Source organism: Sinocyclocheilus rhinocerous, unplaced genomic scaffold (genome assembly GCF_001515625.1).
Source record: "Sinocyclocheilus rhinocerous isolate Xijiao unplaced genomic scaffold, SAMN03320098_v1.1 scaffold157, whole genome shotgun sequence".
NCBI classification, from domain to species: Eukaryota; Metazoa; Chordata; class Actinopteri; order Cypriniformes; family Cyprinidae; genus Sinocyclocheilus; species Sinocyclocheilus rhinocerous.
The window spans coordinates 317578-340570 of NW_015665038.1; the positions used below are offsets into that span (position 1 = coordinate 317578).

General features: G+C 36.6%; 1 protein-coding gene across 1 annotated transcript in view; it reads right to left on the reverse strand.

Moving 5' to 3' along the window:
• Positions 1–22993, reverse strand: part of LOC107731042 (cytospin-B-like) — an 82112-nt gene that overhangs the window by 23131 nt on the left and 35988 nt on the right. Inside the window, exons 4-12 of the mRNA XM_016542019.1 lie at positions 17420–18873; positions 14276–14483; positions 13617–13690; positions 13095–13270; positions 6773–6957; positions 4781–4881; positions 4626–4698; positions 3217–3349; positions 1114–1216 (exon numbers count right to left, since the gene is read on the reverse strand). Coding sequence (XP_016397505.1) covers positions 1114–1216; positions 3217–3349; positions 4626–4698; positions 4781–4881; positions 6773–6957; positions 13095–13270; positions 13617–13690; positions 14276–14483; positions 17420–18873 — 2507 coding nt within the window. The remainder of the gene's footprint in view (positions 1–1113; positions 1217–3216; positions 3350–4625; positions 4699–4780; positions 4882–6772; positions 6958–13094; positions 13271–13616; positions 13691–14275; positions 14484–17419; positions 18874–22993) is intronic.

Below are 22993 nucleotides of genomic sequence, written 5' to 3' on the forward strand. Positions count from 1 at the left end.
TAAGTAAATGTATTTTATGAAACTCACACCTTAAAAGCCCTGAAGACTATTTAACTATCTAATACAAAATTATGGTTTGACATACTGTAATAATCCAATAACCATGTTGTGATGTACCGCTCACTGATCACTCTCTACTGTATAACTGTTTCCTTACCCCAATCAACTTTAAGCATTAAATATCAAAATACCCCTCTCAAATCTCCACAATGACACATTCCTAAAACATACGTACAATAAAGCTCAAAAAATTAATCAGACCATGAAAAGAACACTAACTTGTTAGTGTTAGGGGGAAGTCGTGGCCTAATGGTTAGGGAGTCGGACTCGTAACCCAAAGGTTGCGGGTTCGAGTCTCGTACCAGCAGGTCACTGTGTGTGTGCACTTTGGATGGGATAAATGCAGAGCACTAATTCCGAGTATGGGTCACCATACTTGGCCACATGTCACGTCACTTTCACTTAGCATTTAAATTAGCATTCATTTTTATTTATTCATTAAATAATAAAAAAAAATCCTAATCCTAATAATCAAGAGAGAATCAGAGGTACAGAGAACATGTGCGTATACTTTGAGGTAAAAGAAAAAGTAGATTAAATATGTTTTCTTTTCTGCTAAATTAGTAAAGTAGAAATTTGAGGGGCTTTTGTCTTTTTTACTGAGAGGAAATTGGGGGTGGGATTGGGAAATAGCATGAGCTGGATTCTAACTTGGGCCGCCCACACAGGGGACTTATTTTATGACGTACGGGATGAGCATGTTAAGATAGAGGCCACTTACATTTTTCATATGACACTTCTGATAACCCACCATCACAACCACAAGTCAAAGGTAGAGAAGTATTCAAACTAAAGCCTAAATAACCATAGCCAAACACTTAAAAGTGTTTAAACTTTCAGCTATCACACTTTCCGTTTCCAGTTATTTGTGTAGTTCTGTTTGGTGACCCTAGTGGTGCAGAAATTACACACTTCGCTTTTAAAGACGTCAATTCCTTTCACTCTACATTCCTTCGGCAATGTTGTATTTAAACAGTCATTCCAATAAAACTTGCCTGAAAGACGAGAGAGAGGGACAGTGTGAGAGAGCGGGTCAGGGCCTGTGCTCCTTACCGGATAGCCCTCTGTTTTCTTCTGGCACCACTTCAGTAGAGCGTTCCTCTTAGATCCACCGTACTCCCGCGCCAGAGCAGACAGAGGGTCTGTTCTTTCCACACTAGCATCAGGGGACACACACACACACACACGTACGGTCACTAACACTGCATCTGTACATGTGTGTGAGATCTCACGGGGTTTGTGACTAGATCTGAGATTCATTTAGAATGTGTGACATGCACTCGTAACATTTAGTTAGTTCCTAAATGCGATTATAGCGTTGAGCCAAATGTATTTACGTACAACTGTGTGTCAAGGCAAACTGATAATCTGCACAAAATAAATACTATATATAAATTATTATATAAATATATATAAAAACAATAACGTAACGACTCTGTGTGAGATTGTGTGTGTCTTTGACTTGACGGGTTAAGTGTTTATCCACTGCTAAAATCCTCACACATGTGAGAGTACATCAGGGGCGTCGCTCTGAGAGAGACACAGCATGAAAGCTAATCAGATTGCCTTGTTGTGTGTTCATGGGAAGATTAGATGTCTCTGTGGTCATTGCACTGGAAGTCAGAGCGATGTATGCGTCATTGTTTTATCACCTTTCACATTGATGTCCGTAAGGGTTTGAATCAAATAAAAGACTCAATATATATTCTTGAATACATAATATAATATTTAATGTTATAAAGGGATTACATTACTATTTTGTGAAAGAGATTAATACTTTTATTCCGCAAGAACACATTAAATTGATCAAAAATGTAATGAGTGAAATTATATTGTTACGAAAGCTTTCTATTTCAAATAAATCATGTTCTTTTGAACTGAAATTAAAGAATCCTGAACAAAAAGTATCATGGTTTCCACAAAAATATTAAGCAGCACAACTGTTTTCAACATTGATAATGATAAGAAATGTTTTTTGTTTTTTTGTTTTTGAGCTGCAAATCAGCATATTAGAATGATTTCTGAAGGTTCATGCGACACTACAGACTGGAGTAATGATGCTGGAAATTTAGCTTTGAGCATCACAGGAATAAATTACATTTTAAAATATACTGAAATAGAAAACAGTTCTTTTTAAATTGTAATAATATTACACAATATTACTGTTTTTATTACTGTACGTTTGATCAATGAATGCAGCCTTGGTGAGCAAAATCTATTCATAAAATGTAAAAAAAATAAATAAAAAAAACTTAAAATAAGATTTAAAAAAAAATGAAACTTTTTAATGGTAGTGTAGACAAAGGCAATTCTGTAATTCTTAATAATAATGAAAAATACAGCAAATAGTGCCTGTGGTCTTTCTATATGAAATTGAAAATTAGAAAAACAAAATGTAACATTTAAAAATTGTGAAAAGTTTAAATGATATGTTACAGGACCATGACAAATTTATATATTCATGTACTTTTTAAACTAAAATATTAGAAAATCTTAAAAAAAAAAAAAAAAAAAAAATTATGAAAACAATCATGCATATTGCAGTAATGAATATTTATTTAATTATTTATAAATTTTTGTTTTGTATTATTGTATTGCAGCAGGGAAGGTTTGAGGGGAAAACATGCTAAATTGAATTTATTTATTTATTTTTTTAAGAAATTGTCCCAAAAATAAGCTCAATTTTTAATACGTTTAAATTTTTGATTTGATTTGTTTGTTGAAGAAGAAGCTTCTGAAATTCCATGAACACATTATGAGTCAACTTCTCAAGTGTTTCTGAAGCAGGGCAAAGAAAGGTAATGACTAAAGTTCTCTACTAAAACCTTTTTTCTTTCTATCAGTTTGTGCCAAGTATGATTCTGTTCAAAGAGTGAATCACCAAAGAGGCTTGCTTAACTCGAGGCATTGTTTCTAAGCAGGACAGCAGGGGTTAGCAAAATGAAAAAAGGGAGAAACCGTTGAAGAATGCAAATGTATCATGGATGAGAAATACAGTTCAAGTCTTTCTAATCTGAGTCATCTTATTAGCCTATGTCTCAACTTCATTCACATATTTTTAGCGGAGAAAGGTAGCTGTGTGTCTTTCTGTTGTTTTAGTGCCCCTAGTGAGGAAGACATTCACTGCATCTGTGGTTTTGTGTTTTTGAAGCTTACTTGAGTTTGCTGTTGGCTCTGTTGTAAGTAAAAGAGGATGTGTGGCCATTGAAGTGAGCAGGAGTTTTAATCACAGACTCGAGGGACGGACTCTTCCTCATAAGAGACGAGGGCTTCAGTTCATCACACGACCCTGAGAAAGACAAAACCACAGACACACAGGGGAAATTTAATATTGTGTCCCATTATTGCCACATTTCTGGGGAATATCTTCTCTAAGGACATAATAAAATCCACAAAGAGAAGTTTAATGACACACTATTTATTTAAATTAAGATAACTGATACTACGCATGGCAAAGCAAACCACCTTCTGAAGAAATAGTACACCAAAATAATATATGGCCCATGACCAAAAGGTTTGGGGTCAGTACGTTTTTTTTTTTTAAAGAAATTAATACTTTTATTCTGCAAGGATGTATTAAAATGATGGAAAAGTGACAGAAAAAAATTGCTACAAAATAAAATTCAAATAAATGTTATTCTTTTCAACTTTCTATTCATCAAATAATCCTAAAAAAAACAGATTTCTGTTTCCACAGAAATCCTAAGCAGCCCAACTGCTTTCGGCTGTGATATTAATAAGAAATGTTTCATGAGCAGTAAATCAGCATATCAGAATGATTTCTGAAGGATCATGTGATGTGACACTAAAGACTGGAGTAGTGACTGCTTTAAATGTAATAATATTTTATATTCTGCAAGGATGTATTAAAATGATGGAAAAGTGACGGAAAAAAATTGCTACAAAATAAAATTCAAATAAATGTTATTCTTTTCAACTTTCTATTCATCAAATAATCCTAAAAAAAACAGATTTCTGTTTCCACAGAAATCCTAAGCAGCCCAACTGCTTTCGGCTGTGATATTAATAAGAAATGTTTCATGAGCAGTAAATCAGCATATCAGAATGATTTCTGAAGGATCATGTGATGTGACACTAAAGACTGGAGTAGTGACTGCTTTAAATGTAATAATATTTTATACTATTACTGTTTTTACAGTGTTTAGATGAAATAAATGCAGCCCTGGTAAGACTTAAAAGAGACTTAAAACATAAAAAGATTTTACTGACTCTAAACGTTTGAATGGTAAATATGACTATTATTATTGGAAAAGAGATAGTGGAAGTCAATTGCGCATTCTGAAGGGTTTAAAAACAAGTGTGAAGATCATATTTTAAAGCACAAATATTCATTCTTACAGGAGTGTTATTTAAAATGTAAAGTTGTTGAAATCACAACTATTAACAAAATTTCAAAATTTCTGTGGTAAGAAACAACGTCACAGATGCTATGAACGGTTTAACTTGTCCTTTAAATGTAAATGTGTCTCTGCAGTATGGATGTTTAAGGATAACTGAAGTGTTGTTTGAAGGACGCTGCTCAATTTCATGTCACTGTGAAGTACCATTGTGGGGGAAATCTCCAAAAGCGATTTTTCTCTCAAGGGTCTTTGACAGCGGCTTGATTCCAGAGTGTCTCTAGAAATATAAAACGCATGTCAGTGACAGCATGGTCCATGCTCTAGTATAAATGTGTGGTGTATTATGAGATTTGTTGTACCTGAATGGGTGAGACAGCAGCAGCAGGGGCTGAACGGACTGGTATGCCACTCAGGGGGCTTCTGGGAGATGTATGCATCTGTACTGAGCTGCTGGGTCCATCTAGCAAAATACAGTGGAACACTTTTAAAATGGCCATAGAAAATCCTATTTCCAGCCACACAGATAACATAAAACATCTGAATGGATAGTTGATAGATAGTAATGGATATCATTATTTACCTTCCCTCATGTCGTTCCAAACCTGTACGACTTTTGGAACACAAAAGAAGGTATTTTGAAGAATGCTGGTAATTAAATAATACGCCCCGTTAAACTGTGGTTTACAGTGAATTTAGAACAGCTAAAGTGCGTTGATAGACACAATGTGGAGTGGAGAGACTAAAACCCACTTATCTGTTCTAAATTCACTGTAAACCATGGCTTTACAGGGCTTACTGCTTTTATAAAATGTGCTTATCCCACCCAATAAGTCAAAACTTTCAACAAAATCTGACATTTTGAAACATTTTTCAAAGTAGTGTAGTAATATTGATGTAATGAGGTGTATGTTTCTGGAGTAATTTACAACAGCTTTGAATGTGACTAAACCAATCATAATCAAGGACTGGAACTAGAGGTCTGCATTCCCGCGGGACCCGACCAGATTTTTTGCGCCGCGGGATTAAATTCCCGAATAAAACACAGTAGCGGTCGGTAACTCTGGTGTAATTTGAACGGAAGCGGGCGGTCTAACAATATCCCGTTCCCGACGTCCATTCAGAAACAGCATATCTGCGCTTTATTCTTATTGACCACCGGTATGCACGCATGCTTTCTGTGTCACGCGTTTTATTTGCGGGGTCTGTGCGCAGCATGTGCATAACGATGCTCAGAGCAGGCTGTACCGGTGGTAGCCTAAATATACGGCCCTCAGACAGAACAGGCAGGTTGTCGATGAGTGACAGAGCAAAATAAGGATGGAGCAAAGTGTGGATGCGCTGTCCTTGAAGGACGTTCAACTCGGTTTTGTTTATATTTTGCTTAGCCTATAATTTTAAATGACAGATGTCGTATTTATTTATTTTTCTCTGCGACACTTTTCCTACTGTGTTGACAGAAAAATGTCAAACGAATTTAGTATTTTGACAAGACGAATAAAAATAGCTAATAGGCTATTTTTGTACAACCTACATTTTTTTTTCTTTCTTTCTGCAACACTTTTTAATATTGTGTTATAAATGTTAAACGAATTGTATCCTGACAAGACGAATAAAAATAAGATATACAATTTTTGTACAACATTTTTTATTTTCTCTGACACATTTTTTCCTACATAAAATATTAAACGAATGTTAAGATAATTCATATAAATTCAAGTCAAAGTCAATAAATTCAAGACTCTTGACAAGACGAATAAAATAACATACAATTTTGTGCAGACTACACTTTTATTTGTTAGTCTATCTCTCGTTCTTTCAGTAGCGGAAATTTAAATGTGAGATTCTGTAAACTTTGTCTTTTTATTCTAAGAACATTAAACTACCTCTCCAATCTAACATGACATTTTTTGTGATTAATGAGCAGAAGTCCTGCTGTCTCACCACCAGTAACTTACGGAAGTATCTGTGCAACATAAAGACAGGCGGGAATGATTTGAGAGGTCTGGCTGCTGTAATGAAAGCCAGACTTTCCTGCTGCCGTGTTACTGATAGATTGTGATGGCAGACAGGAGATGTTTGGAGAGAATTACATCATCAGCTCAGATTAAAGAATGGCTTCTGTTAGCATCTGTTTCACCATGATAGCACCATGATCTAAAGATTTAATCACTGCCTAAATATTTTGTCAGCAGTCATTTTACGATCCAAGACATTTTACTCATTAATGTCTCAGATCTTAAAATGAATGTTATTTGGAAGAGAAAAGATGTGAAAAAGGGAGAGAACAAGAGTAAGAATAAGGGGAGACTGAGCGAAAAAAAGAAAAGCTGCAAGAAAGGTCTTGTCCTTACTCGGCACAGCTGTGTCAAAAGACTTGATGAGAGATTTGACCGTGGCTCCTGGTTCTGAGGACGTGCTGCTTCCACTCCCATTGCCATTGGTTAGGCAACCACCAGTTGCATTCTGGGACATGGTAATTCGGCACCAATGAGGACTGCCTTCTGAGTCAGAGAGACTAACGTCTTCACTCCATGACCTATCAATCACAGAACACATATACAGATATAGAGTGGCCACAGGGGTGCGAGTGTGTTTTACATGAGGCACTACATGTGTATGTGATGAATAAACTATTTGTTCCCTTTCAGTCGGTCACTCCCGATGTCACGTCGGATGACCGACGAATTGGGATCTCGCTTAGAGAGACCAATCTACTTCGAGTGTAAACTAAACAAGCCAATGCACATTGGCATGCGATTATTGCATTATTGCATCCTTCAGCACGCTCTTTGAGAGCTCTTCGTGTTGGCGGTACGGCGCTCCAGCGGTGGTGGTTTCCCGTGTCGAGTGGGTTGCACACATCAGGCTGCACTACCCCCTGTTTGTGTTGCAGGCGGCCATCTCCCCTGTGCGCCTCAGCACGCTAAAAGAGCTATTTCCCCTCGGCAGCCAGACGTGGCGGAGCGTCCGGCGCCAGGCCCTCTCTTGATGAATCCGTGAGAACCGGTAGAGGGCTGGGTTCCATATGTAGAGACCTAAGTGGATCCCATATGTGTAAAGTCCACGGTATGACCTCAGAGCCTGTTTCCCCGGCAAACTTCTGCCACTCCAAGAGGGTTACAATCACTTCCAATCTTCCATATGCACCTAAGGCTGTCCCAAGTGGAGCGGGTACGTTTTCCCAGTATTATCCAGTCTTACTGATTGGGTAGTGCCATAGCAGCAGTAGCTGGTCCTCTTGTGGTAAGCCCTGGCCTACGCCAAAAAGTAGGGGCGCAGGTGTCTTCCACGGGACACTGGAAGGGGCAGTACCTGTGGCCCTTTGTTAGGGATCCCAATTTGTCGGTCATCCGATCGGGAGTGACCGACTGAAAGGGAATGTCTCGGTTACGTATGATAACCCTCGTTCCCTGAAGGAGGGAACGGACCATGCGTAACCGAGATGTTTTTTTTGCTTTACAGTAAAATAAATAAATAAAATAAATATACATAAAATACAGATATAATTAGATGATTTTTGTTATTTTTTATGACTTTGTAAAAAATAAACAGAAAAAAACAGAAAAAGTAGATTGATATAATACGTTTAATAATTAAATAATATTAAATAATAGTAATTAATATTAATTTCAAATCATACCAAAATGGCATTCATTATTAATGAATTAGCTAAACCTCACAAAATCATGTTTGGTTCACATCTCACCCCAATAATCGAAAGAGAAAAAAGAGAAATTAAATTCATGTTAAAATAAAACTATAAATAAATATAAATACAAATATTTTAGGACTACAATTTTTTGCATTGTCACATTATTTTCATCAAAAATAAGCACATTTCCTCCTCAAATATTCTTATTATCATAATGTGTCTAGGCATGTGTAATCAGTATTATTCCCGATTCTCATTAGTTACCACAATTACTGTTATTTTTTATTTAATGAAAATGCTGCAATATAATGTATTTATTAAAATGCAATATTTTATCAAAATACTGCATTAGAATGCAATGCAATACAATGCAACAAACTAAAAGCAGGACAAATAATTTGTAAATACAGTTTTTCCACATTGTAGTAATGAGAATGACATTTTTTATTTTAATTATTTATTTTATTTTTTTTGCATTATGGTACTGCAAAATGGGAGTAAACGTACAATTAATGCCGCTATATTATTTCTTATTTCTATCTTTTGATTTTGGGATGAAACATAACCAGGCATGTCTTCTGACAGGTTTTGTGGGATTCAACAAGTATAATCAATCAATGAAAGACAAAATGATGGCTAATAGTTAAAAATTCACATTTAATGTCCACAAAATATTTTAAAAGAACTACATTAATGGATTAATTAAATAATTTTTAGTACATGACCATAAAGATAACATTTTTCATGTTTAATAAATACTCCGTAGACAACATACTACTGGTATATTAGAGCCAATTGTCCACACATCACACAGTGTGCGGGAGACTGTAGAGTATATGCACATTTGAACACATTTAAGTGAAGTTTTACTACCTGAGGCAGAAATTTCCTCTTGTACAAAAAAGGTTCAATATGCATAAAGTATGCATGATATAAAATTGCTAAATATTAGCAAGAACTCTTAAAATACAGTTCTAGTGATGCCTCTGTTCAGGATATTCAGGTCTGTATCATGTTTCTTTACTGTAGATGGATGTATACAAACATGTGAAAGTGAAAAATGAGAAGCGGCCTTAAAAACACAAGCGACGTAACATGCTGGAATGATCTGATTTATTGAATCGAAAATACACAATACATTGATGGCCATTTTAAACATGTACATTTAAAACCCCATGTGTTAGAGATAAATAGTATTGTATCTCTCACGAGTACAAACGTCATTGCAGTCACATGAAAACATATGTACTGTTACATTTGCACATTCACTGAATTGTAACAGAAACTGCATCATTTAAAGGCAGAGAAGGTGTGAAACTACTGAACATGAAATCATATATTGGCACAGTCATGTCCTGAACTGTTAATACCAGCAAGTAATATTTCTGATAAACTGCATCTAGATGAATATGTTCCTGTGAGATGTACAACCTGAGATTTGACAAAACGGCAGTCGAGGACCTGACTTCAAGCCTTTTAAAATCTCGAAGATGATATTGTACACTTCATACTTCAGAGTCATGTCTCATTCGCATTCGTAACATCATGTGATGTTCACATTCATTGAGAAATTTTCAAAGTGAAATTTGCCACAGATGATTAAACAATGCAAATAGGGATGTGGAGTGGAAAGCTTCATGCATGAGGAACACAAACAGAAGTGCTTAGTTAAGTTGTTTATTTTGATTGTGAGGTAAAGCACGTTTCTCAAAAGCTCGACTGATTTCTTATAGTGACTTCTAGTGACGCAACCGAAACGACACAGTGACGATACAACCACCTTAACCCTACACCAAGTCATCTTCATTGGTTAGTGCTTGAGTAAATCAAATGAAAACATTGAAAAGTCAGAGGTTTGTAACTATAAGAATCTGTGTGTTTAAAGACTACAACAAGCTTGATATGTTGGAGTGTTGATAGAAATTGTTTGTCTGCCATCTAGTGTTGGACTTGCACACAGCAGTTAGAAACCAAAATTTCATAATTCGAAAAGTGGCACATGAAAATTCCCAATGTTTTCATGTAACTCAAATAGATGTATCTGCTATGCCTAATGTGTAAACAGAAAATATGAAAGAAATGACCTGGAATAGAGGCAATTAAACGGTTTACCCTGGTTAATTACATTGGCCTCAATCTAGTTCAAGTTGGGATTGTTTTAGGCAGAAACAGCTCTTTGGCTGCTGTCGAAATACAAACCATTAAAACAAAATCAAAAAGTGCTGGTAAAGTATTAAAGGTCCATAAATGTTGGCTTCATTCCTAAGGCAGCACAATACAAAGCTATTTTTGTACTTTAAAAAGACAGTGCCCAGTCAGGGATATAATAAATTAATTTGACAGATACATCCTTACACAATTTGTTCACTTTTTCTTCCATCTATCCCCAACATTTAAGTTGGCCCTGCTTAAAGTTGTAACAACACAAGCCTAAAGCAGGATCACATGATCAAACACACATCAAATAGTGCAGGTGCTGTTTGCTTTAGAACAAATAACACATTTCTCCTCTGAGCAGCTGTGGAAACAGCATATGTATTCCGGTATTTGTTTTTTTTTTTTTTCTTCTTTCCATCAAAAATTCAGAATTTGTTTCCACTTTCTCTTCAAGATTAATACTGACACACAGATAACTCCGTATTAGAATACTGTAAACCAGTCATCAGTTTTAACCCATCTATCGCCCCTCAACTGCAGTCTTGGAGGCCTCAAATGCAGGTCCAGTGGTGATCCTGAAAGAAACAGAGAAAACAAAGGTATATTTAAGGTTCAAAATGAAGGTTCGGAATAAAGATATATTAAAAATACTTGCTAAATTGAGTTTATTAGGACGAAAGCCTCAGATTGACTCGTTAAGAAGCAGCATCATCAGTAAATCGAGCGTCATTTATAAAACAAATGTTTTCATCAAGGCAGCAAATGCTCATTCATCATCATCAACCTTCATGCAGCTCTCTGGAAATCAATAAAACATCTGATATTTTTCATTAGCAGATTTTTAAGCAGGTCTGATGATTGAAGGAAGAAAACCTTCAAACGTTTCCAGCAACCTGAGATGTTTGCTTCACAACCTGTGTGCAAAAATCATAGCAAACAGCAGATGTCGCCACATACAACATTTTCAAGGGCAAGAATGTAAGGAAGAAAGGACAATTTGCAAGCAAAGCAGCCCCAGCCTATTTGAATAAAATGAGCACAGCCAATCAGATAGTAGTATTGTTCAAAGCAGTGGGTGGGTAGCTAAGGCAACGAAAACAGGCAAGACACAAGCTCTTGAACATCCTCAGTGATTAAATCACTCTGACCATCCATAAGCATTCTGTATGAGTGCTGGGCTGGTGCTAGCAGTGCACTCACCTGGGTCAGAGGGAAATCCTTTAGAGAGCAATCTCAGGGAGCATCTGAGGGAGGGGGGAGATCGACGCACACTGGCTGTCCGTTTGAACAGAGGGGAAGAGTTTTTAAAGATCTAGCAACTCCAACGCACTACTTATAAAAGTGCTGTTTTATTAAGCCAGTCTCAAAATAAATAATCGGGTATTCAATACATGCACTCAGGCTCATAATCTTATTGGATTCCTATAATGAAGCGCACATGATAATGGGAGAAAATGTTGCTAATGCTCTGCAGACTGATGCAAAATATTCTACGAAGCTAGCACATAAAACAGACATGAACACCAAAGCATTAATGCCAGCCCAACACCAAAGAGTAAAGACTATTTGACACAGGTAAAGATGTTGCTGGGGACATTCATTTTCCTCAAACAGTTTGTTCAGTGTATCAGATGTTGTTCTTGGAGGATGAAATGTATCAATTTGCACATAAAACAGATCATTATTTCATTATCAGTTCAAGCTCAGTTCATCTGAATATATGAGTGTTTAAAATTTAAAAGATATGACAGGTATATTTGTGTGTTAAAAATAAGGCAGTGGGAGTCAGTGGCGGTATAAGAAACGTGAAAAAAAATTGTATTCAGTGCCTATGACTTCCCACATTCTGTGTGTACATGCTTTGGTGGCTGGTTGACAAAATAAAAATGCGGTTTAATTGAGCAGTTGAACAAACTAACTACCATTTACAGTGTTGTTATTGTTAACTAAAACTATTAAAATTGTTTTCATTAACTGAAATAAAGTTTTAGTAAAAAAAAAACCTTTATGTAACATTTGTAATTTCCTACGTTTTTTTTCTTACTGAAATAAAAAAAAGTTGAAGTACTAAAATGACTCAAACTAAAACTGAAATAAAAACATTATATATTTAATATTTCATATATTATATATTTAATAATTTTTTTTTAAATGACAAAAGCACATACCAAAATTAATAAAACTTAAAATGAAAACTGAATATATGAAAACACAAGCAAATTCAAAATATGAATAAATACTACAATAGAATACAAATAATATTAATATAACCCTGAACATTTATAAAAGTCCAACTTTTTAACTTACGATTCAATTTCTTGTAAGAAATAATCAAGCAAATATTTGATGAAGTCTAAAGTTCACTTGAACTTGTCTTTTATCTTTTAATGTCTTTTAAGGTACTTTTTTCCTCAAGAGTTAAAAGGAATATCTACCGACTAAGCAGCAAAGCAGCTGCCTTTGGTTTTGAACACAGTAGGTGAGTTTTTTGGGGCCGTATCACAGTTTGCAGCTACTATACCCCAAAAAAAAAAAAAAAAAACAGATGCAAGATAGTGTGTAAAAGCAGAGGAGTGAGTGTAATTTTGCATGACTAGTGATTTGAGTGTTCATTGGTAAAGTTTACTGCAGCCTTTAAAATGTCAGACATGAATTTCAGACACTTAAAATGTCAAATTCCCTCTCTTTATCTGATCATGATATTGTAAGATAGTGTAACTTTGGGATGTAGTGAACTATACCAGTGAACCCAGACAGCGGCTGTCAGAGACTGATATTTGAATAGAGATGTGGCTTGTTAGAGTTGAGAGCCCAGATGGATAGCAGAGGAGAGGCCAGTGTTGAGTTCATAATTGATTGTGTACCTGGCGCCCTGGATCTGCTCCAACTCTGAAGCCAGTCTTGCGCTGTGCTCCTGCTCCTCCTGCAGACGTCTGCGCAGCGTGCGCAGCTCCTCCTGAGCTTCCACCTTTATGTCATTGGCGACCACTACTGCTGTCTGGAGGTCAGCCTGGAACCGGCGCCACTCCTCTGTCTCATCCTGAAAGTCCGCACACAAATACACACACACATGCAGTTTTAGTCACGTGGAGCGGAAGTGTTTTGGCCTTCATGTGAGCTCATGGGGCTGGTCATGGAAATTTAATTTTCAGTCTCTGTGACCGATGACCACTGACATGGTAGACTGCAATCCAGCTTGCATTTGCAGCTCAAAGCATGCTCTAATGAAGATCGTTCTGGTCTCATACACATAGCACTGTTCTGCACAGATGGAAGATATTCCTCCTGAATTATACAAACTGACATCCACTGTCAAACATGCATGTTTATGCTGTAGTTCGTTACAAAATGAAGAAAGTACAAGAAAAACAGATAAACAATTCCACCTTCATTTGTTTATTCATGGCCTTAATCTGCTTCTCCAGCTCAGCCTTGTTTTCTTCCAGCCTCTTGATTTGATCTGAAAAATAAGGAAAAAATTACACAAAAATTATATATACACTACCAATTCAAAAGTGTGGCGTCAGTAAGATTATTAATGCAAAAAATATTAATGTTTTTATCAAATAAATGCAGTCTTGATTACTTCTTTCAGGGAAAGACTTCTTTCAAAAACGTCATAAAATGTTAACAACTTAAACTTGTATTCAAGCTGTACTGTATCACATAAAGTAAATGTATATAAATACATGAAAATTAAGCCTACAATGACAATTAAAGACATTTGCCCCCAAAATCCTCATAACAGTGATATATCCAGACATTTTATTTTTCTGTTTTTCTTTTTAATTATTTTTACAATTTTACTTTCTTTTGAATTTGGGGTAAACTATGACCCAGGCAAGTTCTTGAAAATTAGGACTAAAAGCCATAAAGAGTTCTGAAATATAAATTCTGTTTAGTTTATATAAATAAAGGTCATTAAAAGGGGTTATTTCACTGCAGCTAGACAGACACAAAGGTGAGCAGTTAAACATTCACAGCATGGGGCATGATTGTTTGGCAAGGTGGTGTACTGAGAACCAGAGACAGATAATAGTCATACTCTCCAGGTCCAGGATGGTCTGGTTGGTGTGTAATCTAACTGCCCGTTGCTGCTCCACCTGATCCTCCAACTCAAAGATGGTCTCTTTCAGGTCCTTGATCTGGTTCTCAGCATCTCTGTTCTTCTCCTCTAAAGCGAGCATGTTGGCTTTATGATCTTGTTCCTGTTTCTCCATCCTCTCCAGCAGCTGCTGCCTGTCTGCCTCCACCTGTACATACAGACACACACATTTAAAACACATTAGTGCAGCTATTCAGGGAGCAGCTCTTTTATTTAATAAGGCCCTTCCACTGCAGCTCTAACTGGCCAGTCCTGCACACTGACTGCAATCCACGGCCTTTGACTAACAAATTATTAGGCTATTGGCAAAACCTAATAAAAAAAACAAATTATTTTTTACAACACTTGATACTGATTTGAGGAAATAAAAACTAGATCATCAGAGCTAGGGGTTCACATTATTACTGTCCATCCCAGACCAACAAAATTCACATTTTCTATTGTATTTGACCAAATACCCACTTGATTTGTAGGCATTTTCATGTCATAGTAAGATCCATGAGAACACATAAATTAAATAAAAAAGCAGGATGATTGGTTAATATAAAACAAAAGATTTCTATTTCAAATAAAAGCTGTTCTTTTAAAATTTCTATTCATCAAAGAATCCTGAAAAAATGCATCATGGTTGCCATGTCATATTAACTGTGTTAATGAGAAATGTTTCTTGAGGAGCAAATCAGCATATTAGAATGATTTCTGAAGGATCATGTGACACTGAAGACTCAAGTAATGGCTGTTAAAAATTCAGCTTTTTTCCATCACAGGAAAAAAATAGAACAGCTATTTTAAATTCACAATGTCACTGCTTTTATTGTATTTGTAATTAAAAAATGCATGATTGGTAAGAATAAGAGTTCTTTCAAAAACATTAAATCATTTTACAGACCCCAAACCTAGTAGTGTATTTCGCTGTAGCATTTAGGATAATGTGTTAATGTTGAGACTGAGGTTTTAATTAGTCTTATTTTAATAACTTGCTATGCTCTAAAAGCACCAAGCCCAGATCTATGCTGACAGACAGTGTGCTAAAACCCTCTCTAAAAATGTCACGATGTTTTGTACAATGGAACATCCATAAGAATCATTAATTTATCCATCCCTGCAATCAACAAAACATTGTTTTTTTTTTTTTAAGAAATTCATCACCACAGGGCTCCTTTTTAAAGAATGAATAGTCACAGTCTAGTTGATTTTTTTTAAAAATGTCTCTAAGTATCTCTACTAATGTAAAAGTATTCAACTAAACTTAACATCTGAAATCTCTAAAATGAGTTTTAAATCCGACCTCAGGTATTTCTCCAGTGTTGCATAAGCTACTAATTAATTGAGAATTAGATCACTCTTGTTGCGGTATAGGCCAGGTCATAATTCACTTGACAGCCGGATCAGCCTGAGTCACACACACTTCTTTCTTCAAAGCCTTGTGAACAGAGACGTGCTCACTGAGTGTGCGCTAAGACGAGTATGGCATCTTAAAGCTCTGTCCAATGGCAACTCCCTGGATGACATCTGGACTGAGGGTGTATGCTGAAGCCAAAAGGCTTGGCACACACAAAGTGGTTAAGTCAGAGAGAGAATTAAAGTTCATTTTGCATTTGGAGGTGCACTGGGTTCATGTGACAACCATGAGGTGCCAGTGATGTTCATGTTCTTGTGGGTTTATAACGGTCCTTTCTGTGTATAATTGTATTTTAAAGGATGAGGTATGCCTCTAAACACATCACTACAACATTTACAAGTGCAAACTAGGCAGCTACAAAAGTTTGCCTTTAGTTTCGATATTTATGTAGGTTCCTTTCTAATTTTCTGGTGATCTAGGCAGAATATGGAAACTTAAAATATGCTCTGTGATTGGATGTAATGCAACTTCAGTATATGTGGTGACATTTTAATAGGTTACATGCAGTCCTTTTTTGACATTTAGAGAGAAATAGGGAGCGGACAGAGCTTTGTAGAACCCGGAGAGGGTATTAGGCAACGAAGTTGTTTACCCAAGCTGTCCTTTTAAAATTGTACCACATAAATGTTCCCAAAGGGTACATAATACAATGTCTTGAAGGACTAAGGTCTATAAAGATGTCTGCGTATCCCAAGACTGACCTCCAAAAATCTATCATCGCAAAAATAGGACACTCTCAAGAAGCTAAAAAGGAAGGAAAAAATTAGTCACGTCTGAATTGGCACTAAAAACCTTTGAGGCGATGATGGTCATAATACAAGCCAGATGGACCACAGAATTCATGCATTTCTATTTTAAAATAGAAATAAAAAAATAAAACTATTTTCACTACATTATGAACCTAAGGTTTATAAAGTACCTTAAAATTATCTAAAACTGTTTGCATTTCTAGTTTAAGAATAAAAACGGTCTTCTTCTAAGCCCACTCTTTCGTGACACAATGCAGCTTTGACTGCTTGGTAAAAGTCTGGTAGAAGCTGCAGAGCTCGCCTAGTATTCTTGAAGTTATCCTAAAGTATACCCTTAAACAGTGTACTATTTCAAAGGATAGCCATTAATAGTGGAGTCCAAAACCAGAGTGGACATTATCGAGTACACTCATTGAATGCCATAATGCAACTCAATACGAGCTTACAACCGATGTACACTTACGGCTAGCCGCTAGAGAATACCCTATGCACTGTGAGGGTCTTGCCAAATGGCATCCAGGTGGCACTTCTGGTGCATCAATTCTCACTGGTGTCAGAATTTGCTGACCCGTTTTCATTCACTCATTCAGCAGACTATATTAGTTGAGTAATGTAGGTAATAGTGAATGAGGTTGTAGGGGCTGATTTCGGATGAAGCCAAAGTCTTCACAATCACTAGAAGCTTCCAGGCAGGAAGGTGGTCCTATAGGAGAAGAATTGACCTCCCTTGCATCTGTGGACTTTAAACAATATCCTAACAGCATACAAGCATTACCAAATTAAAAGCTAGTGATAAACAAATAATTGGCCAGTATTTAGGCCACTTTAAGATTATTGGAATTGGGCGATAGCTGCATCTTTATATTAAAAACTACCAGTGTGGCTCTATAGCTTGTTCAGCGCACCCGGAGCACACTCTGTTTTACTGCGTACCTGCTGTAGCTCTTGTCGTAGCTCCATGCAACTCAGTTCCAGTTTGTCTCTATCTTCATGCGCTGCTTTGAGCAGACTTTGCAACTCTGTGTTGTCACTGGTGCTCTGCACTGCCTTCAGCTCAGCTATCTTCTGCCGCTCCACCTCCACTTGTGCTTTCAGACTAGCACTCTCCGCTCTCAGAGCCTCTGTGGCTAGCCGCTGTTCCTCAGTTTTCCTCACCGCCTCGTCTTTAGCAACCTTCTCACCCTCCAAATGCCCTTGAAGAAGCTCTACTTCTTCTTTTAAGCTCTTCACAGCAATTTGTGCCTCCTGATTCTCCATTTCCAAAGCTCTAAGACTCCCTGTCAGCTGCTGCTGGATGTCTACCAGCTTCTCTCTTTCAAAGTGGGAGCTCTCCACTTGCTCAGCCAAACGCTGTTCAAGCTCTGCAATCCGAGAGGCACGTGAAGCCTCAGCTTCATTACACTGAGCTTGTTCTCTGAGCCTCTGGAGAAGGGACTCATTCTGTTGCGCCAAAAGTTCTACACGCTCCCTTTGCTGTTGTAAGGAAGTTTGTAAGAGGCCCTTCTCCTCCACCAGACTCTCATTCTCAGCTGTTAGCTCCTGGACAAAATGTTGCTGGTCGGCCAGCTCCTGTAGAGTGGCCTGAAGTTCTTCGGCTGTACTGTGGTGACTCTCTTCCATCTTCTGGATGCGGTCTGTCAGGGACTCCACTGAGAGCTCTTTCACTGCTCCACTGGGCACAACACTCTTAATGCTGCTACTGACTGAGTCAGAGCGTGAGGGAATCTTCTCAAACTCTGAGGATTCTGAGGAGTGTAAAGGAGAGCCTTTGGTGTCACCAGATGATGCAGAAGTTTTAAGGTGGCTTCCATTGACGGCATCTGAAGTGGTGTTATCTGGAAAAACACCATTAACTGAATGCTTGCTAGAGCTGGTAAGCAGTGTTGTGGAGCTCTCCAATTTAATAAGCTTCTGCTTCAAAGCCTGATTTTCTTCCCGCAAGGTGGCCAACTCACGCTGGAAACGTCCGTTCTTCTCCTTCAGTTCCCCTACAAGCACCTGGATGTCTCCAGACGGTGCCGGTGTCCTTTCTATCTCTGAATTCCCCTCTGGTGTCCCAGCCTCTGATGATGAATCCTTCCCTTTATGCCGCTGGAGCTCCATCCGTAACTTACTGATCTCAAACTCTTTGGTTTTGGCCTCAGCCAGAAGCTCCCTCACCTGACTCTCCAGCAGGGTCTTGTCAAAAGCAACAGATTCTGCTTTGGTCTTGACAGAGCCACGTGAATGCTTGGACAGCGTGGACAGACTGGAGGTGCTGGCACTGGTGACCATCTTTTTGGCTGTAGAGCTTTTCTGTTGGTCACGCAATGAGACACGCTCTCTGGAGATGCTTTGTGGGATCTCACGAGGAGCTGGGATCCCTGACTTTTTGGTTGACTGGAGACCTGGGTAGAAAAGAAATTATGTTCTGTTAGAAGTCTTAGTCTAAGTATATGCTGTACAGAATTGTTTGCTTGAGAAATACGACCAACCAAAAGCATTCCTTTGGGCAACTATATTTCTTTTTTTAGTCCAGTTTAGCCCAATTTCTTTTTTTTAGCCCACATTAATTATGTTTTCTTATGACTAAGGGTATAAGAATTAATTAGCAATATGCTGAAACCGCTAAAGCAACAATATTGTTTTAGTTAACCAACTCCAGTCCACCAGACCAGAGATATGTGACAATGTCACCATTTTTCTCATTCCATTGTACAAGGCCTGGCGTATCTGTGTGAGAGTTCATTCATTTAGAGTGATAACAGGACAAAATGTGTTTTGTCTTGTCACTTTCAAATGGCCACCAGGCACTGCCTTACTGCACTGTAGCCATAGCAGCACAGCAGAAACAAGAACATCTGAGTGGCATCAGAATGGCTGTGGGCGATGTATAGTATATCGCCTCTTTATGCTGTTTGCAAAATGGAGGTTAATTATTCTTTGGGAGGGGAGGCTGGTGAAAGGATTTTGTGGGTTTTGGAATAATCAGCAAATACCAACACAAAAATATGCTTGACTGGGGCTTGTTAAAGCTGATGCCTCGCCCTAATACAGAGATTATTTCAGACTGACAGTGTTTTCAAAAAGACTAGTCTTTCTCAGGCCAAAAGAAAAAGTGAACCCAGGGGGCGCTGAGAGAGTAGAGAGAGATAAAACTACAAATATAAATTGCTACAACACAATGCTACAATACAAATAAATATAGAGGCATTAAATACAATGTCTTGTATTTAGACAATGTCTAAATACAATGTCTACAAATGCACTATTGCAAATACACTTTACTCAATACAACACAGTTTGATAACGTTTTTTATTTAATATTAGTGCTGGGCGGTATGACCAAAAATTTATATCACGGCATTTTTAAAAATTAGACCGGTTTTACGGTATATGACGGTGTTTTTTTTTTTCCATGCATGACCGGGTGTTAACCATATTTCCCTTTCAGTCGGTCACTCTCGACGTCACGTCGGATGACACACCCAGCACTATTTAATATTTTTAGGGATTTTATGGTATAGTTATTATCCATTTATTACCTGTTAACCACTTTTGAGCAAAGACCTGAAAATGAAATTTTAGCTTTTACTCTAAAACTGCATGAAAAAAAAGTCATAAATCTAAACAAGTTGTGTTCCAAATTTAAGGTTCATAGCTCAAGAAATGAGCTTTCAGTAAGACTGTGTTTGGATGCAGTACCATTACAAAACGTTTACACTATATTCCCATTCATTTCCAATGTGGTTATTTTTATCCGCGAACAGTTTTCAGGACCATTTACCCTTTTGGAATCATGTATATGAATTGTGTGTGTGTGTGTGTGTGTGTGAAACTTTATCAAGTTTTGTTTCATTCTGATTAAGTAAAAAATTCTAAAAAAACACAAAATAATTTTTTTTTGGTCAAAAATGACCGAACAGCACCAGAGGGTTAAAAGTATTTTGTTTTTAATTAAACAAAATTAAACAAAGTTGCTACTTTTCTAATTATGATCGTCACTACTGTTCCCTCTAAGCCAGGGGTGCCCAGCTGTATGCAGAAACAACAAAAAACTAAATGATGAACAGAAAGCAGAGGCAAAATGAGTGGGGAAAGCCATTTCATTTTACCACTGTATAGATAGTCTCTCTATAGAGTTAGAACTGGTCAATGCGTTTTACAGATTTCAAAGAAAAAATATGAAGCAACCAAATCAGTCAATTCATAATGACGGGCAGTCAATTCATAATGACGGGTGAACTTCTATTATTTGAAGTATTTAGATTTATTTATTTTTTTAATAATTTGTGTTCACATTTCTTGAAAATGTGTAATAGATTTCAGTTTAAATGCTTCATCTTGTTTTCAAATATTATATTATATTATATTATAATAAAGAATTGAACTGTTTTGAATTTCTTGGAAAAGAACAGCACCATTATTAACACAACACTGTAAAAAATGTTTTCTCAGGTAACCTAAAAATGTGCTTCATTTAATACTTTCTGAACTAGCTACTTGTTTCAAAAATATAATTTAATATCACTAAGTTACACCATCAAGTAAAATCAAATTAATATAGCACTTTATAGTTAACAGTTACAACAGCATGATTTTACCTTTACCAGTCTGGTATAATGGATGGTTTTGCTTAGTTGGCAGGAAACATCCAATAGAGAAAGATTTTGCCCAGCAAGAACAAAGAACATTGTTTATCAATATACAATTATATTTTGTGTGCAACATGACCCTTAACACACTGTTTGTGCTCTGGATATTACTGATACCTCAACGGCGAGAGCCCCATGTCTATGGACCGAAATATTATAGAGAATTGGTGCTTTTTTTACTTGTTCAATCATCACGTAACAACCGCTCAAAGTAATGCCCTGGCAACAACTAAGAATACCCCAGCAATGTGGAGGCAAGTTCTGCATGTGCAAGCAGCACTCACATTTTCTTCAGAAAATTAAATAATCTAATTTATGGAGCCTGACTTTATCTCCACTTAGCCACACCGGTTGTTTAGCAGCAGTCTTGTGTTTTATGAAAACAAATATAGCAAATTATAATACAATAACATAATCTATGAAAATGTTTAGTGCTGTGGTAAAGGGAAACAGCATGATAAATGGTACACAGTTTAGGATGGCATTAAGCAAAGACTAGTTTTAAATAGCGCATGATTAATTTGATTTAGCTCTCTCTCTCTGACACAACTCTGACTGGCCAGAGTTATTCAGGTTAATGTATTTGAGTTTTCCTTCTTTATCTGAGAGCTGAAACTAAATGAAACACTCCACTGGGTGAGGCTGTGCTAGGACCAGAGATGCTATAAATCTGTAATCTACCAATCTCTCTCACACACACACACACACACACACACACATCCATTAAAGTCAAAACCAGGACGCTCACTCCAGCATTATATATTACTATTTTTATCTGAGGCAACATCATAACTTCTCAGAATTGCTTATAAATTCATCTCTCTCATATAAATTGCTCTTATAATTGCACATGGTCATCATACCACCACTCACCAGAATTGCTTCTTGCAGAGTTATAACATTGCAGATGTATGATTCACACACACATGTAACCAAATTCAGGTCATTGCCAATAAAAAGCCCTTTTAATTTGCTTCTAAGCCATTCACTGGGCAATATGATATATGTTTGCTGTATAACAAGTAGGGCTGTGAATCTTTGGGTAGACAGCGAATAGATTCTATTCACGATTCATAGGTTTTCGATTTGATTCAAGAAAGATTTTTGCAAATTTAGAACGATTCAATTAGATTTGATTAATGATTCGATTCTGCATTCTTTAAGTGCATTCACAGGATTATTTAAATGTTTCCCCTAAATTCTTTAAATGCTTAGTCAGGGGGCAAATTACACAGCAGCCTTTGTTTACAGAACCATAGGTTAGAGGGGGAAAAAAACACTTTTGTCCATTGTTAGATGCTAGTTTAATGATGCTATGGCATGACATGGCATATGTAGAAATTTATGTAAGCCAAGATTTTAAAAAAGAGCTTTAAAAATATTATGTATAGGCTAACATTTTGTCACACCAGGGGCGTAGCCATTATTTCAGAAGTGACAGAAATGTCAAATACAATAATTTTATGTATGTATGTATTATTATTATTATTATTATTTATTATTATTATTATTATTATTATTATTATTATTATTATTATTATTTACAAGGAATTATTTTCTTATCTCTTACTTTGAATTTGCTACAAGAAATCAAATACACTTCTGGACAATAATCAATCATTTGTAATCTATAATTTTTCCTAATGGCAATTTTATGATTGTTTTATATACTACAAACAATTATTTCAATTTTCTGCACAGAATAAGGTAAAAAAAACTTTATAGTTTCTGTACTGTAATAAATGATGTCAATTAACACTGCATCATTCATACATTTTATTTATTTATTGTGTTTATTGTCTTAACGTTTCATCTGTTCATTCTGCTTTTTATTCAGCTTAGCTGCAGATATAGCCTGGCACGTATTAATTCT